This window comes from Tupaia chinensis, unplaced genomic scaffold (assembly GCF_000334495.1).
Source record: "Tupaia chinensis unplaced genomic scaffold, TupChi_1.0 Scaffold000243_1, whole genome shotgun sequence".
NCBI lineage: Eukaryota > Metazoa > Chordata > Mammalia > Scandentia > Tupaiidae > Tupaia > Tupaia belangeri.
Genome location: NW_006159721.1, coordinates 314,452 through 331,632, shown reverse-complemented (window position 1 = coordinate 331,632; position 17,181 = coordinate 314,452). Strand labels below are relative to the sequence as shown.

At 36.3% G+C, this 17,181-nt stretch overlaps 1 protein-coding gene across 1 annotated transcript in view; it reads left to right on the top strand.

Annotated features, from left to right (window-relative positions):
• Window positions 1-17,181, top strand: part of ATRX (ATRX chromatin remodeler) — a 247,807-nt gene that overhangs the window by 187,261 nt on the left and 43,365 nt on the right. Inside the window, exon 30 of the mRNA XM_006148780.2 lies at window positions 16,437-16,614. Coding sequence (XP_006148842.1) covers window positions 16,437-16,614 — 178 coding nt within the window. The remainder of the gene's footprint in view (window positions 1-16,436; window positions 16,615-17,181) is intronic.

Sequence of the window (17,181 nt, the reverse complement as noted above, 5' to 3'; positions counted from 1 at the left end):
GTGAGTTTAAGCCACCGGGTCCAGGACTCAAACTGTGGTCGACTACGTGGGAGTCCAGCAACATAGCCATTACGCTAACTGCTGATCCCAGCAAAAGTCTCTCTTAAAGAAAAAAATTTACGTATAATTGAATTGACTATTTTTAGTGTATACTTTTTTTTTCCTTTCTTTTCTTTTTTTTACTTTATTTTTAATTTACTAGGGGGCATGTGTTTTCTCGAGAGAGAGAGAGAGACAGAGAGGGAAAATGAGAAAGCACCCTTTGGTGGATGAACACACTACAACCCCCTTTTCTCCATTTCTCCTTTTGAGATTTTGAGCGTGCATGCTCACACACACACACTTGCCCAATGTGTTTTTCAAGCCTCTGGGTCTGGGATTCGAACTGTGCTGTTGGCCGTGTGGAATCCAGCCACCTTTAACCACATACCACCAGCTGGTTCACTTCTATGATTTCTGACAAATGCGAAAGATAGAGTTATGAGATAAAGTGATTTCAATATCACCTCAGCCTTCAGTTTCACTCATGGAATCACACAGTTTGAACAGAGAGACAGACAGAGAAAAGGAAGAAGAGAAAGCATCCCCTAGTGGGCCAGGTTCACACTCAATCTCTTTTCCTCCATTTCTCTATCCTGTTGGGATTTTTTGAGGAAAAGAGGTAAGATTTTCAAGCCACTGGGGCCAAGATTCAAACTGCACGGATAGCTGTTTGGGATCCTTTAACGTCAGGCCATAGGGCCAACCCACAATTTGTAGCCCTTGAGTCTCACTTCTTTCATTTAATGAAATGGATTTGAGATTCATCTATGTTATTGCACATGTTAGTAGGTATTTCTTTTTTTTTTGTTGAGTAGTATTCCATTGTAGGGATATGTTACAGTTAATTTAGCTGTTTCCATTTAAGGGATATATGAGTTGTTATGAGGTTTTTGGAATTAAAATCAAAGCTTCTGTAAACATTCATGTGTAAGTTTTGTGTGAATATAGATATGTACCTAAGTAAAATGAAAACCTAGGATTGCAGTAGTTGGTATATATCTTAAGTTTATATTTCTTTGTAAGAAACTGTCAAAAAAGTTTGCCACAGTGACTGTACAGTTTTGTATTTCCACCAGCAATGTATGAGAAATCCAGTTGCTTCGCGTTTTTGTCAGCACTTGGTATTACCATATTTTTTTTTTAAAATTACTTTTGTTCTAATAGATGTGTGATAGCATCACATGTGATTTTTATTCACCTTTGACCAATGATAAATGATATTGAACATCTTTTAATTTACTTACTGACCATTTTTATATCATCTTTGGACAAATCTGTTAGTTTTAAAGTTAAAAGTTGTTTTGATCTCTTTATGTGTTGTGTAAATCAGAATCATGCCCTTGCCACTATTGATATAGGATTTTTCCTATGTGCATTTTTTTTTCAATTTATCAGAGGGCACGTGTGCTCACTAGAGAGAAAGAAAATGAGAAAGCATCCCCCATGGGGCGTGGTCATGCTACAATCCATTTTCCTCCATTTTTCCATCCTTGATCATACACACATGTACCAGAGTGTTTCTCAAGTGGCCAGGTCCAGGGCTCGAGCCACACAATTGGCCATATAGGATCCAGCCATTTTAACTTCTAAGCCATGGTCTGGCCTGTTTGCATTATTGATGTTACTTTTAACTTTGTAATTATCAAAATCAAATTGTATCTTGAAAAGAAAAAATTGTACATAAAGATATGTATACATACATAATCAAATGTATAAAAGCTGGCCATTGAGAAAATGATGCAGGAGATGGGATTGATTTAATGAAAAGATGGCCAAGGTGCACCTTAACAAATGTTCTCCACTGTGAAGGATATGATACTGTGTGTGAAGCATGATTTATTTCTAGCGGAGTCATGAACTACATCTAGGCTTAAGGCTAGAGTTAGATCATAGGAGAAGTATTACCTATTAAAATTCTATAGTCAGGGAGATCTTACAAAGGAATAATAAAGAAACAATTTTGTTATAAAAGTATATGATTATATAATTGCTTAAGATATATTTTTTTATTATTTGCCATGTTTTTTAAAATTATTATCTGTGTGTGAGTGCAGAGAAGTAATTCAATTAAGTAGCCCTAATTTGTCTAACACAACCTAAAACTTTGTATTGTATAGTTTACCAAATTTTAAATAATCACAGTAGTATAGGATTTATCCCATAACATTCATGCTTGATAGATTAGTAGGAGACAATATTGAAATGTAGATGCTGAGCTATCAACTTGGCTTACTCACTAGAAAATTAATCATCCCTAAACATATGCCAAAAAGTGTCTCTGATTCAAATTCATACATTAGGCATATATGTACATACCATAGATTTGGATTACTCTTGAGTTATTGGAGTGATCCAGATTATTTTCACAAATGTTAGACATTATATCTGGGTATATTCTAATTTTTCATGACACAGCAATTTTCATAAAATATAACATAATAACCCTGTTTTATGCTGAAGTAGTCTGAAAGACACATTAAGATAAACGTTAAGATAATGGCCGTATCTAAAGTTGTCATCTTTCATGGCCTGGAAGTAATCTGTAGCAGTCTCAGAATGTCTGGTTAGTTTAAAACTGTTTTCTGTCTGTTTTACTTTTTTTTTTATTTTTTGGAGAGTTTTTTTGCTATAGGGCACATGTGTTCACCAGACAGAGAAAGACAGAGAGTGAGAAATCACTCCCCAGGGGGGATGGTCATGCTGCAATACCTTCTCCTCCATTCTTCTCTCAGGATCTTGGACACACATGCACATGCGCCTGGCATGAATTTAAGCCACCGGGTCCTGTTTTACTTTCTATTTAGAATAATTAATAGATTCATAGGAACTGGAAAGATAGTACAGAGTGGCCCTATGACCCTTCACCTATTTTTCCCCAATGGTTAGACCTTGTATACCTATAGTAGTATAAAATCAAAATGAGGAAATTGGTACTGTTATAATGTGTGTGCATATCTATGTCTTTTAATCACATATATACAATCAAGATACAGAACTATTCCATCACCATAAAATTCCCTTACTCTTTTTTCGAGGGAAGGAGGGATAGAGGGTGTGTTCACCAGAGAAAGAGGGTTTAATGGATAGTGAGAAAGAAGCACCTCCCATAGGATAGGTTCATGCCATAAGCCTTTCTCCTCTATTTCGTCCTCCTTTTGGGATTTTGGGCCTGCACATACATGTGCCTGGTGTGTTTGTCAAACTACCAGGTCTGGGATTTAGTTGGCCATGTGGGATCTGGCTGCCTTTACCACCAACATCACCACTGTCTATAACCCTTGACAAGAGATAATTTATTCTCCATCTCTAATTTAGTAATATCAAGACTGCCATACTTTATGTGTGATCTTTTGAAAAAAAAGTTTTTGGGAACCAGCAGTTAGCGTAATGGCTGGACTCCCACATAGTCGACTGTGGTTCACGTCCCGGACCCGGTGGTTTAAAACTCACGCTGGGCACGTGTGCGTGCATGCCCAAGATCCAGAGAGGAGAATGGCGGAGAAGGGATTGCGGCGTGACCATCCTCCCTGGGGGGTGATTTCTCGCTTTCTGTCTCTATGTCTCTCTCTGTCTGTCTGGCGAGCGCACGTGCCCTATAGCGAAAACCTCTCAAAAAAAAAAAGTTTTCACTCAGCATAATGTCCTTGGGCTTCATCTAAGTCGTTATATGTATCAGTAGTTTGTTGCAGCATTGTATTCTATGGTATGGGTGTAGCATTGATACAAGCAAAGCCGCTATGAGCACTGTTCAAGTTGTTGTTTGGGCCTAAGTTTTTATTTCTCTAGAGTAAATGCCCAGGAGTGCTATTGGTAGGTTACATGGTAAGTATATGCTTAATTTTTTTAAGAATCTGCTGAACGCTTAGCCAGAATGACTGCATCATTTTATATTTCACCAGCATTTTGATATTATCACTGTTTTTCATTTTACCTCTTCTGATGGGTATGTAGTGTTATCTCATCTTGTTCTTAATTTGCATTTTCAATGCAACAATGGAACATTGAACATCATTTTTAAAAAACGATATGGAGTTCATGTGCATGCATGAGATGGGGGTGGGCACCATCTACACAGGCTCAACGCTCCTGGAACCCCTTTTTTCAGCCTTCAAATTTCTCACAATCTTGAGCACCTAGTCCTGTACCTGGATCTGTGGTTAGTTTTATGGCTTCTAGCCTTGCAGGGCACTTGCATTACCACTGCACTGTAGCTACTGGGCCTTGAACATCTTTCCATGTGCTTGTTTGCCATTAAATACCATGTATTTTCTTTGGTGAACTATTTCTTCATGTCTTTTTGTCCATTTTCTGATTCAATTGCTTGCCTCTTTTTTTTTTTGAGAGAGAGAGAGGTTTTTTTGCTATAGGGTGCGTGCGCTCGCCAGACAGACAGAGAGAGACATAGAGACAGAAAGTGAGAAATCACCCCCCAGGGAGGATGGTCATGCCTCAATCACTTCTCCTCCATTTTCCTCCTGGGATCTTGGGCACGCACGCACACGCGCCCGGCATGAGTTTTAAGCCACTGGGTCCGGGACCTAAACCGCGGTCGACTACGTGGGAGTCCAGCGACATAGCCATTATGCTAACTGCTGGTTCCCAATTGCTTGCCATTTTTTATTGTAGAGTTTTGAGAGTTTTTTAATATAATCTAGATAAAAGTCCTCTATCACATCCATGATTTGCAAGTATTTTCTGCCAGTTTATAATTTGTGGTTTCAACTCCTTCACAGGGTTTCACAAAGTACAGTTTTTAATTTTGATGAAATCTAGTTTGTCATTTTTTATTTTGATCATGCTTTTTGTTGTCAGTTCAATAACTCTCCCCCAAAGCTCTAGGTCCTGAAGATTTTTTTCCTTTGTTATGGTCTATACTTTTTATAGTTATACATTTTATATTTAAGTCTCTGGTACATTTTGAGTTAATTTTTGTATGAGGTATAAAGCTAGAGGTTTATATTTTTGACTACAAGTGTCCAACTGTTCAGTATCACTTGTTGAAAAAGCCACCCTTCCAATCATTCAGTTTCTGCCATAGAGTACTGACATTCGGTATATATTGAGTGGGGACATACAATGTCTCTCTTTCATAGTCTGGCTTCGTTTGCTTAGCAATAAATCTTCATATTTATCTACTTTCTATCAAATGACAGTCTTGTTTTTTTATGGCTGAGTAGCATTCTGTAGTGTATATGCTCCACACTTTTTCAATCCACTCATTTGTTTGTGGACATTTAGGTTCATTCCATGTCTTAGTAATTGTATATAATGCTGTAATAAATATGGATGTTCAAGTGTTTTTTCAACTGAGCATTTTCTTATCCTTTGGGTAGATACCCAGGAGGGGAATTGCTAGATCATATAGTAATTCTTTTTGTATGTCTTTGAGGAACCTCCATATTGTTCCCCACAGTGCCTGCAGTGTAAACATGATAGGAAGATTCATTTGGTATGCTATAATGATACACAGTGATTGAATTTAAAAAATAAATTAAAAAAAAGAAAAAGCCATCCTCCTTTCATCAAATTGCTTTTGCACCTTTGTGAAAAATCAGTTGGCTACACTCGTGTGGAGCTATTTCTCATTCTATTCCACTATTCAGTATGTTTGTCCCTCTGCCATTCATTACCATATACCACACAGTCCTGATTACTGTAGGTATATAGTAAGCCTTAATATTAAGTTGAATGATTCCTCTCACTTTATTGTACTTTTTGGAAGTATTTTAGTTAGTCTAATTTTGTTTTTTTGTTTTTCCACAGAAGTTTTTAGAATAATTTTGTCTGTATGTAGAAAATTTTGCAAGAATTTTAATAGGCATTGAGTTCAATCTGTTATTAACTTGGATAGAGTTCATATCTTTATTATACTGAGTCTTCTGATACAGTGTATCTTTCCATTTATAGTGACCTTTGATTTCCTTCATTAGTGGTTTTACAGGTTTCAGTATATAAATCTTACATTTATTTTGTTACATTTATACCTGAGTATTTTTGAGTGATTCCGATATTTATTGTATTGTTAAAGTTTGATTTCATGTGTTTTTTGCTAGTATATAGAAATGCAATTTTTAAAAAATGTGAAATAATTTTAATGACATTTTATTAAGTTATTTGTTTTGTTTTATTGCCAGAGGGCATGTGCATTCACCAGAGAGAGAGAGAGAGAGAGAGAGAGAGCAAGCACCTCCCGGTGCGGTGTGATCATGCCGCATTCTTTTTTCCTTCTTTTCTCCATCCTGTATAGATCCTGGGCTTTTATTGCATGCATGCCCTGTGTGTTTTTCAATCTACCAGGGTTGGGATTTAAACCACAGTTTGCCTTGTGGGATTCTAGTGACTTATGCAACAGCACTTAACTGCTGCACTACAGGGGCCGGCCTGCAGTTGATTTTCATGTTGATCTTTTGCCTGTAATCTTGCGATGTCATTTGTGCTTGGAGTTTATTTTGTAGATTCCTTGGGATTTTTCTACATAGGCCATTATGTTATCGTTCCATAGGAGTAGTTTTATATTCTTTCTGATTTGTATACTGTCTTTTTCCTCTTCCTGCCTCATTTCACTGACTAGAATTTCAGTAATGTTGAATAGTAGTGATGAGAGTACACATCCTTGATCTTCCTGATCTTAGGAGAAAAGTATTCTGTATTCAATAATTATGATATTAGTGGTAGGGTTTTTTTTGTTTGTTTTGTTTGTTTGTTTGTTTTGCAGAAAGTTTTTATCAAGTTGAAGAAGTTGCCTTCTTTCTATTCCAAATTTGCTGCGAGTTTTTTTTTTTTATATGAGCAGGTGTTTAATTTTGTCAAATGCTTTTTCTGTCCCAATTTATATAATTTGCTTTTTCTTCTTTAGCCTGTTAAAATGGCATATAAATTCATTTTTTAAATTTGAACTAGCCCCTCATTGCTGCACTAGACCCCACTTGGTCTTAGTATAATTCTTTTTATGTAGTATGTAGTTCTGGGTTCTATTTGCTAATATTTTGTTGAGAGGTATTCATGAGAGATACTTGGTCTATATTTAGTTGCATTTGAATTTTATCTGGGTTTGGTATCAAGATAATATTAGCTTTATAAAACTAGCTGAGAAATGTTCCCTCTAATATTTTCTGAATAAGATTATATAGTATTTGTATTTGTCTTAAATGTTTGATAAAATTTGCCAATGAAACTTTCTGGCCTTAGAGATTTCTTTTTTTGGAATTTAATAAAGCACTAATTAAATTTCCTTAATAGGCTTAGCTGCTCCCGCTCAGCAGTAGCACCAGCACCCTGCAGTGCTGGAAGCCATATGGCAAACATAGATCAGATCCTGGGTTCCCCTGAGAAACTTGCCTGGCATTAGTAGAACCACCCAAGATCCTGAGTTGCTGGAGATCTAGAGAAAGAGGATCACAGAGTGATGAGACCCTATCAGGAGTGTCTGCTCTCTTTTTCTCTATTTCTTGTGTGCATGCATGTGTGCTTCCTGTTATTAGAAAGGAGAAAAATTTCCTTAATAGTTCTAGGACTATTTAGGTGACATATTTATTTCATGTTAAATGAGTTGTGGTAGTTTGTGCTTTTGGAGGAATTGGCTCATTTCATATTAATTTTAAATTCATGTAATAGAATTTTTTATAACATTCTATTATTATATATATATTTTTTATTTTCACCATAGGGTGCATGTACTCACTGGAGAGAGAGACAGAGAAAGATAGAGTGGAAAAGTGAGAACTCCTTCCCCAGGGGAGATGGCCATGCCATAGTCCCTTCTCCTCCTTTGTCCTTGGGATTTGGGGTATGCTCACACAGGCCTGGTATGTTTTTCAAGCTGTCAGGTCTGGGACTTGAATCATAGAGTTGGCCAAGTGGAATCCAACACATTAACTACTATGATATCTGCTAGCCCCTTATTATTATTTTGATATCTGCTGGGTTTGTAGTGATAGCCTGTTTCATTCTTGATATTGATAATTTGTATATTCTCTTTTGTTTTTGTCAGTCTTGCTTAGTGGTTTGTCACTTTATTTATCTTTTCAAGTAACCAACTTTTTGTTTCATTGATTTTTCTCTATTTTTCTTCTGTTTTTAGTTTATCTTGCTTTTGTTGCTGTTACTGATGTTGTTTTACTTTATTGAAGTGGAAGTTTAGCTTACTAATTTGATTTTAGGCTTTTCCTCTTTTGTGTTGTAAGCATTTAGTGATATAAATGTCCCTTTCAGCATTACTTTAGGTGTCATACAAATTGTTATATGTTGTATTTTCATACATTTCAGTTTATTTTTTATTTCCTTTGAGACTTCCTCTTTGACTCATAGCTAGAAGCATGTTGTTTAATTTCCAAGCATTTGAATATTTCCATTATGTTTTTGTAATGGATTTCCAGTTTGACTCAGTTATACTCCGAGATTATACTCTGGGTGATTTTTAAATCTTTTAGATGTATTGAGTTTTGTTTTATGGCCTAAGATGTGGTGTACCTTGCTATATGTTACATAGGCCCCTTGAAAAGAATGTGTATTCTGTTTGTTGTTAGGAAGACTATTCTGTAAATGTTGATCAGATCTTATTCTTTTATGGGGTTTTCTTCTTTGTCTTTCTTGATTTCTTTGTTTAGTTGGTTATCAATTTTTGAGAGAGGTGCATTGACCCATCTAATTGTAATTGTGAATTTGTCTGTTTCTCCGTTCAGTTCCATTAGTTTTTGCTTATCGTAGTTTCTGCTTTGTTATTTGATGTACACACATGTAGGATTGCTGTGGTTCTCTCTAGTCCTCATAATTTTCCTTTTTCTGCATTGTACTTTGTCTGATACTAATATAACCACTCCTGTTTTATTTTGATTGATGTTTGTATGGTATGCATTTTTCATCCTTTTGCTTTTAGCTCGCCTATGTTGTATTTGAAGTGTGTTTCTTGTGGACAGCATGTAGTTGGGTCATGTTTCTTTGCCCACTCTGTTAACCTTGTTCTTTTAAATGGTGTGTGTGGACCATTTACAGATGCTCCTCAACTTACAGTGGGGTTATGTCCTAATAAGCCATTCTAAGTTGGATATATTGTAAGTCAAAAATTAATCCAATACCCCATAAGGCCCTGTCTAAAATTGAAAAATCATGAGTCGAACAATTTTAAGTCCAGATGCTCCTTGTCTTATGATGGAGTTACATTCTGATAAACCTACTGTAAAGTTGAAAAAAATCATTAAGTCAAACCATTATAAGTCAGAGACTATCTGTATATTTAATGTAGGACTTGAGTCTGCCATTTTTATCTTCAGTTTTTTCTTTAATTCTGTTTTCTTCAGTATATCATTTCTTTTTCATCCTTTCCTTTGGGTTATAGTTATTTTTATAATTCCATCTTTTTCTTTTTAATGCTTATTTACTTCTATGAGTAAAAGAGAGAGATAGCACCAGCCTCATTCTGCCCTGGATAATGGACAATCATGTGCCCAGTGTACATGGTAGACCTCAGGACACAAACTCCAAACCTTCCTGTGAGGATTAGACTCACAGAGTGTCTTGTTTTATAGCTACACCATAATCAGTCTGGCCTCCTCAAATTCCATTTTTATTCATCCATTTTTAGTGTTATCTCTCTGTAAAGCTTTAATAGTGGTTGCCCTGAAGATTACATTATATATAATCTTGTTATAGTCTACTGCTGTCATCATTTTACCAGTTGGAAGTATAAAAAACTATATCCCTTTACCCCCCCCCCTTAATTCCCTTTTTAGAATATAACTGTCTTAGATGTTTAACCGTATCAGTCAGTGTAATAATTTCTTCTTCAGCCATCAAACATAATTTAGAAAATGGAACAAGAAATCTATTGTATTCGTTCACATTTTTTACTCTTCATTTTTCCCTCTTCCTAATGTTTCAGTTGTCCTTTCATCATTTAATTTGTATTTAGAGACCTTTGGTTAGCCACTCTTTTAGGGTGGCTCTGGTGGCGACAAATTCTGTGCATTCACCCTCTGGCAACTTTAAAAAGAAAAAAAAGGAAGGAAAATGCAAGCGGGAGTAGGAAAAGCTGTTCCCAAAATGTAGATCCAAAAAGGCTGCTTTTCCAGAATATATAAAGAATTCTTAAGAATCGGTAGAATAAACTAGACATGATTCAAAGAAGGGAGGATAGCCTTTTTAATAAATAGTATTAGAAAAATTGGACTTATACAGGCCCAAAAAGCAAACCTTGACCTAAGACTTACCCCTATTCAAAGTATCAACTCAGGGCCCAGATTCAGTAGTATTGGGCAATAGGGGAGCTGCTGTATGATGCTGGAGGCTATATAGAAAGTTTCCGAGTTCATCTCCTGGTCTGCCTGAACATGACAGGCATGCTCACAATATACTTCTAATCTTGGCTGGTTACAAGGCTTGGGGGAAGATTGTGGAATGAAGACCATGTCAGGGATGTTTGTCCTCTCCTCCCCTCTTTACCTCTTCTACTCTGTCTCCTTACCCCTTCTCCTACCCCCCAGAAAATAAGTTTTTTAAAATGTCAAGTCAAAATGGATTATAAATCTTAATGTTGGAACTATTATACTTGTAAAACACATAGAAGAAAATCTTCTGGAACCTGGAGTTAGACAAAGAGTTCTTAGTCATGACATCAAAGGCATATAATTCATTAAAGACAAAAAAATCAATAATTAGTCTTAATAAAAATTTAAAACTTTTGTCTGTGGAACATCCTGATTAAAAAAAAAAAGGAAAAACCAAGTCATGGACATTGAGAAAATATTTGCAAAGCACATGCTTAACAAAGGACTCATATCCAGAATATAAAAAGAAATTTCAGGAAAAAACTCAAATTAGAAAATGAGCAGATGATGGGACTGGCAGGTGATGTAGTGGTGAGGCACTGGACTCCACATGGCTGACCGCACTTTGAGTCCCTGACCTGGTGGCTTGCTTTCTCACTTTTCCTCTCTCTCTCTATCTGTTTCTCTCTGGTCAAATTAAGAAATAATAATAATAAATTAAAAATAAATGACTAAATCTTCCAAAAAGAAAGAAAGAAAAAAATTAGCAGATGACTTGAACTGACTCTTCATTAAAGAAGATCTGTGCAAGTCATGTAAAGATGTTTGTCACTGGGACCAGCAGTTAGCGTAATGACTTTGTCGCTGGACTCCCATGTAGTTGACCGTGGTTTGAGTCCTGGACCCTGTGCCTTACACTTATGCCAGGTGCGTGTGCATGCATGCCCAAGATCCCGAGAGGAGAATGGAGCAGAAGGGATTGTGGTGTGGCCACCCCCTTGGGGGGTGATTTCTCATTTTCTGTCTCTCCATCTCTCTCTGTCTTTCTAGCAAGCACATGCACCCTATAGCAAAAACAAAACAAAACAAAACAAAAAACATGTTTGTCACTAGCCATAAGGGAAATGTAGTTTAAAACCACATGAGTTAATACTTCATACCTATTAGAATGACTGAAATAAAAAATAATGATAGTACCAAATGGCGACAAGGATACAGAGAAACAGGATCTATAGCTTACTTTCCAGATTTACTAATTCAAATATGAAATGGTACAGCCACTCTGGAAAATAATTTGTTAGTATTAATTTTTTTTTCCTCTGTAGGACACATTTACTTGCTGGGGGTGCAAGTTGGGGGGCAAAATGAGAAATCACTCCCCAGGAGGAGTGACCACACCACAGTCCCTTCTCCTTTATTCTTCTCTTGGAATTTTGGGCACATGCATGCCGAGTGTGTTTTGGGTCCAGGATTCAGACTGCATAGTCGGCCATGTGAGATCCAGCCACCTTATCCACCGTACCATAAACCTTTTTTTTTTTTTAACTAAACAACTTAAACATAGACTAACCATACAATTGCACTCTTGGAAATTTATCCCATATAAATGAAAACCTATTTTCATATCAAAACTTGCTCATAAATGTTCATAGTAACTTTATTTGTAATAGCTAAAAACTGGAAACTTTTAACATGGAATTGGATTTTTAAAATTTTGGTATATATATATGTGGACTACTGCTCAGCAATAAAAAGGAATGAACTACTGATATTGACCCAGGGTATAACTTGGGATCTCAAGGGCATTATGCTGAGTGGAAAATTCCAATCTCACAATACTATAGACTATATGATTCTATTCATATACCATTCATGTCCATCCGTCCTTCCTTCCTTTCTTTCTTTTATTTTTTTACATTTATTTATTTATTTATTTATTTATTTATTTATTTATTTTCATGCTACCTGCTTCAGCGTACGTAGCCTGTGTGCACAGAGGCCAGACAGTGGTTCTGAGCAACAGTTTGCTCTGGCATGGAGCACAATGAAAGGCTCAGCATTCATGTAGCATTCTTGATGTGACAAAATTATAGTGATAGAGGGCAGATAAGTGGTTTCTAGGGTTTAGGGTTAGGAGGAGCATGTGAATACTGAGGGGTAACACAAGCAAAATTTCTTTCCTTTTTTTTTTTTTTGTAGTGATAGAATAGCTCTGTATCCTACTTGTGATAATGGTTACATGAGTCTATGTGTATAATAAAATTTCACAGGCCTATACTCCAAACAAAAACTGGTAAAATCCAAGTGAGCTCTATACCTGAGTTCATACCAACATAAGGCTCCTGTTTTTCACAACTGTAGTTAACATAAGTTATTACCATTGAGAGAAGTAGGATGAAAGATATACAAGAACTCTCCAAAAAGTCAATACTATGCATTGTCAAGGATCTGAAGGACTAAAACTCTGATACACTGTTGGTGGGAATGCAAATTGGTATAATTACTTTGGAAGACTATTTGTTTAATTTAACAGTACCATTGATTTCTAACAGAAATGCTTATATATTTTTTTCCATAACACATGCTATAAGCCAGGAGGGACCAGCAGTTAGCGTAATGGCTATGTCACTGAACTCCCACGTCGTCGACCGTGGTTTGAGTCCCAGACCCAGTGGCTTAAAGTCATGCCGGCACGTGTGCGTGCGTGCCCAAGATCCCGAGAGGAGAATGGAGGAGAAGGGATTAGGGCGTGGCCATCCCCCCCCCCCCCGGGGGTTCTCTCTGTCTCTTTATGGCGAAAGCATACGCCCTATAGCAAAAACCTCTAAAAAAAAAAGGTTACAATTCAGTTCAGATAGTAAGTAGATGAACCTATCAACAGTTCAAGAGAAGATAAAAATCTTTAAATATGGAAATCAAAGCATCAAAGAAAATCAATAACGTTTTAGTCTAAAGTCAAAAAATTCTATTTCACTAGTTCAGACTCACGTAATTAATCTCTTCTATTGAATTTACAGTGTTACTGTGGTCTGATCTTTTTATTTAAATGCTGGGAGTTAACATTCAACTGCAGACTTGTCCCTACCATTAGGCTGGCCATTCTCTTGGTTGTTTTTTTTTTGTACTCTTATTTCTGTGTGTCCGACTTTAGTTTTCCTGGTATAGCACTCCCTTCAGCACTTTATGGAGAGCTGGTCTGGTGTTGGTAAATTCTTTCAGGTTTTGTTTATCTGAGAATGTTTTTGTCTATTTTTTCCATATGAAAGATAATCTTGTTGGGTATAGTAGTCTTGGTTGAAACTGTTTTTCACTTAACACTTTAAATATATTTTCCCATTCTTTCCTTGCGTTCCCTGTTTCCAATGAGAGGCCTTATGGGATACCCTTTGAAAGTAACTTGACGTTTCTCTCTTTTACCAATTTTATTATCTTGTCTCTGTCTGTGGTTTTGGTCAATCTGGCTATGATGTACATGGGGGAAGATCTTCTTGGGTAGATTCTGTGTGGGGTCATTTGTATTTCTTGGGTCTGGATATATGAGTGCCTCTCTAGGTTTGGAAAGTTTTCTTCCATGATTTTATAGATTAGATTATCAATTACCTTATTAGTTTCTTCACCACTTGGAATATCGATGATCTGGATGTTTGGGCATTTAATGGTATCTAGTATTACTTGTATGTTATTCTCATTTTTGGGGGTTATTTTCTCAGTCTTTTTGGTGAATTTCTCTTAGGTCAGAGGTTCTATCTTCTACATCTGAGATTCAGTCTTCTGCCCGATCTAATCTGCTTTTGATATTTTCAATGGAAGTTTTGATTTTCTCTATTATAGCCTTTATATCCTACAATTCCGTTTGATTCTCTTTTATGATGAGTATCTCCTTATATCCTGGAACTCGGTCTCTCTTCTCCTGCATCTTTTGGGGTTTGTTGTCTCTATTCTCTTGCATCTCTGTTAGCTCTGTCACTATGAATATTCTAAATTCTTTATCTGACATTTTCATGAGTTCCCTTGTATTCTTTGTGGAGGAAGAGGAGTTATTCTTTTCCATTAGAGGAGAAATACTTTCTTGATTTCTCATATTTTTTGTACTTCTGCAGTGGTTTCTGGTCACCTGATGGATTATATGGTTTTTCTTTATTTTTTGGAATTAAATTTTAGTAATCAGAGGAATGCAGAATAAGGTGACCTGCAGTCTGTAAACAGTACTGTTTTTCTCCCTTTGCACAGCTGATTCAATGAAAATTGATGATTAATCTGACCCTAAATATATTCAGATATTTGGCTACTGAGCACCTAGACCTGTTTAGAAAATCAGTGTGTATTGGACCAGCAGTTGGCGTAATGGCTATGTTGCTGGACTCCCATGTAGTCAACCACAGTTTGAGTCCTGGACCTGTTGGCTTAAACTCACGCAGGGCGTGTGTGCATGCATGCCCAAGATCCCGAGAGGAGAAGGGACTGCGGCGTGGCCATCCCCCCTGGGAGATGATTTCTTGCTTTCTCTCTCTCTCTGCCTTTCTGGCAAGTGCACGTGCTCTATAGCAAAAAACCCCCCCCCCCCAAAAAAAATCAGTGTGTGGAGGCTGAGAAGAAAAGTGAGAAAGGTAAAAAGAAAAGGAAAAGACATCGAAAAAGACAAACAAAAGAAAAAAGACAAAAACAATAAGGAAAAGAGAAGAAAAATATTTTTTTGTCAAAAAATGAAAATCGTGCAGCACACTAGCACACCATGTGAATAGGGCCACTCAAAACTCAAATATAGATGGCTGCTGATTGGCTTATCCTTTGGGTGCAGGGGGAAAGGTCAGAATTAGAAAAACAAAAGAATAATAGAGAGCTAATTTTAAAAATTAAAAAAAATTAAAAATAGAGACTAATGAAAATAGAGAGAATAATAGGGTACTCTAACCTGGCTGCTGGCTAGACCTGGGGAGTAGGAGGGTGAAGTCTGGGCAGAGAGTGTTCTCCTCTCCCACTAAAATTTTAAAAATATTTGCTTACATCCATTTGTAGTGTTTGCTTTATTGTGGCTGTAAATACTCTTAAGCCATTTACAAAACTATTACTTTTTAAACTATTATTTTTTAAAGAAATTATTTTTATTTAACTTTATTTTATTTTGACCAAAGATGGAGGGCAGAAGGGAGGGAGGGAGAGCGAGCGAGCAAGAAAGCAAGTTGCCAGGCCTGGGACTTGTCAGCCCTGTGGGCATCCAGTGGCCTTAACCACACCACAGCACTTGCTGGCCCCTAAATTACTATGACTGCTTTTCAGTTTTTGCATACCTGTTTGTTTTTGCTGAAATACTGATTTGTATTTATTTAGTCATTTTCAAACTCTTAAATCCTTGGGTTCCTGTACATCAGGTAATCTCTCAGTTTCCTCTCCTCTCCTCCCTTCTCTTCTCTCTTCTTTTCTTTTGACACACCTTTCTTGGAACTATCTTTCTTCTTGTTCCTCTTTTAGCTACCTTATACCTTGCATCTGCCTAACTTTTGTCCTTATATTCATTATATTGTTTTATAATCACCCCTGCTACACTCAACTCTTTTGATCACCGTCTTTCATTTTGATATACTTAATGCTCACAGCAATAGGTAACATAATATGGACTTTAAGTTACACATAAAATCTCTTCTTACTTTTTCTTCCATTTTGCCAGAGAGTATATGTGCTTACCAAAGAGAGAGAGAAACAGAGAGAGAGAGGGGAGAAGTAGGCATTTTCTATCCCAGTGGAGCAAAGTCACACCACATTCCCTTCTCCATTTCTCCATCCTATTAGGATTTTGGGCACACGCACATGTAGCTGGCATGTTCAAGCTGCTGGGGCCAAGATTCAAATTGTTTAGTTTGCCGTACTGCCTTAACCACCAGGCCATGGGGTTGCCCCCAGTTGTCTTAACTTACTCAGAAATCTGTAAATAAAACCTTGAATACATTGTAGACATATGATTCCCATATTCATAAATATGGGACTCCCTGTCCTTATTTTCTTTAGTAAATAAGAAATAAATTCTCCAAACTCCAGATTGTGTAGAATACTGCCTTAAGATCAAAAAGTCATATCATAATTAAAATATATGTAAAGCATTTATTACTGAAGATTATTCTATATTTTCATTTTCAGAGGACGATTGTTTATCATTTCGACCAAAGCAGGATCACTTGGAATTAATCTGGTAGCTGCTAATCGAGTAATTATATTTGATGCTTCTTGGAATCCATCTTACGACATCCAGAGTATATTCAGAGTTTATCGCTTTGGACAAACTAAGCCTGTTTATGTATATAGGTTCTTGGCTCAGGTAGGTTTATAACTTGTATTCTTTTTTCATATTGAAAGGAGATCATGTAAAATTAATAATAGTGTAGAGATGCAGAGCATGTATGTATTACAAAGAGGCAAGCAAAGCTGAAAATATTCCTATACATAAAGCAGCAAGAGTAAATTTTGGTCTTTCTCAGGTTTTCAATTTTACTGTTCTTTAATGTCAACTTTCTCTGGTTGAAATCATGAAGCATCTTCTTCCTAGTTCCAGAAAGTTAAACATTTATAATTCATTTACTTAGCATAGAAAAGCTGATAATTAAATCTAACTTGCTTTTAGGTGAAAAGGTTAAATGATTGTTTTTCATCGGCTACCATATATTCTCTTAATTTGAAAAATATTGGTAAATAAAAAACTAACTTATTGTAAAAAAAGAGAATCATTACAAAGTATATTTAATACTTCCTAGATAAGAGTTTTAAAGTCATTTCCTTTAAATATAAACTCAGGTGTTAAAAAGCAGAACAAGTTTTTTTTTTTTTTTTAATTCAAAGAAATGGATGTATTTCAAGGTAATACAGGTTTATAGAATAAAGTTACAAT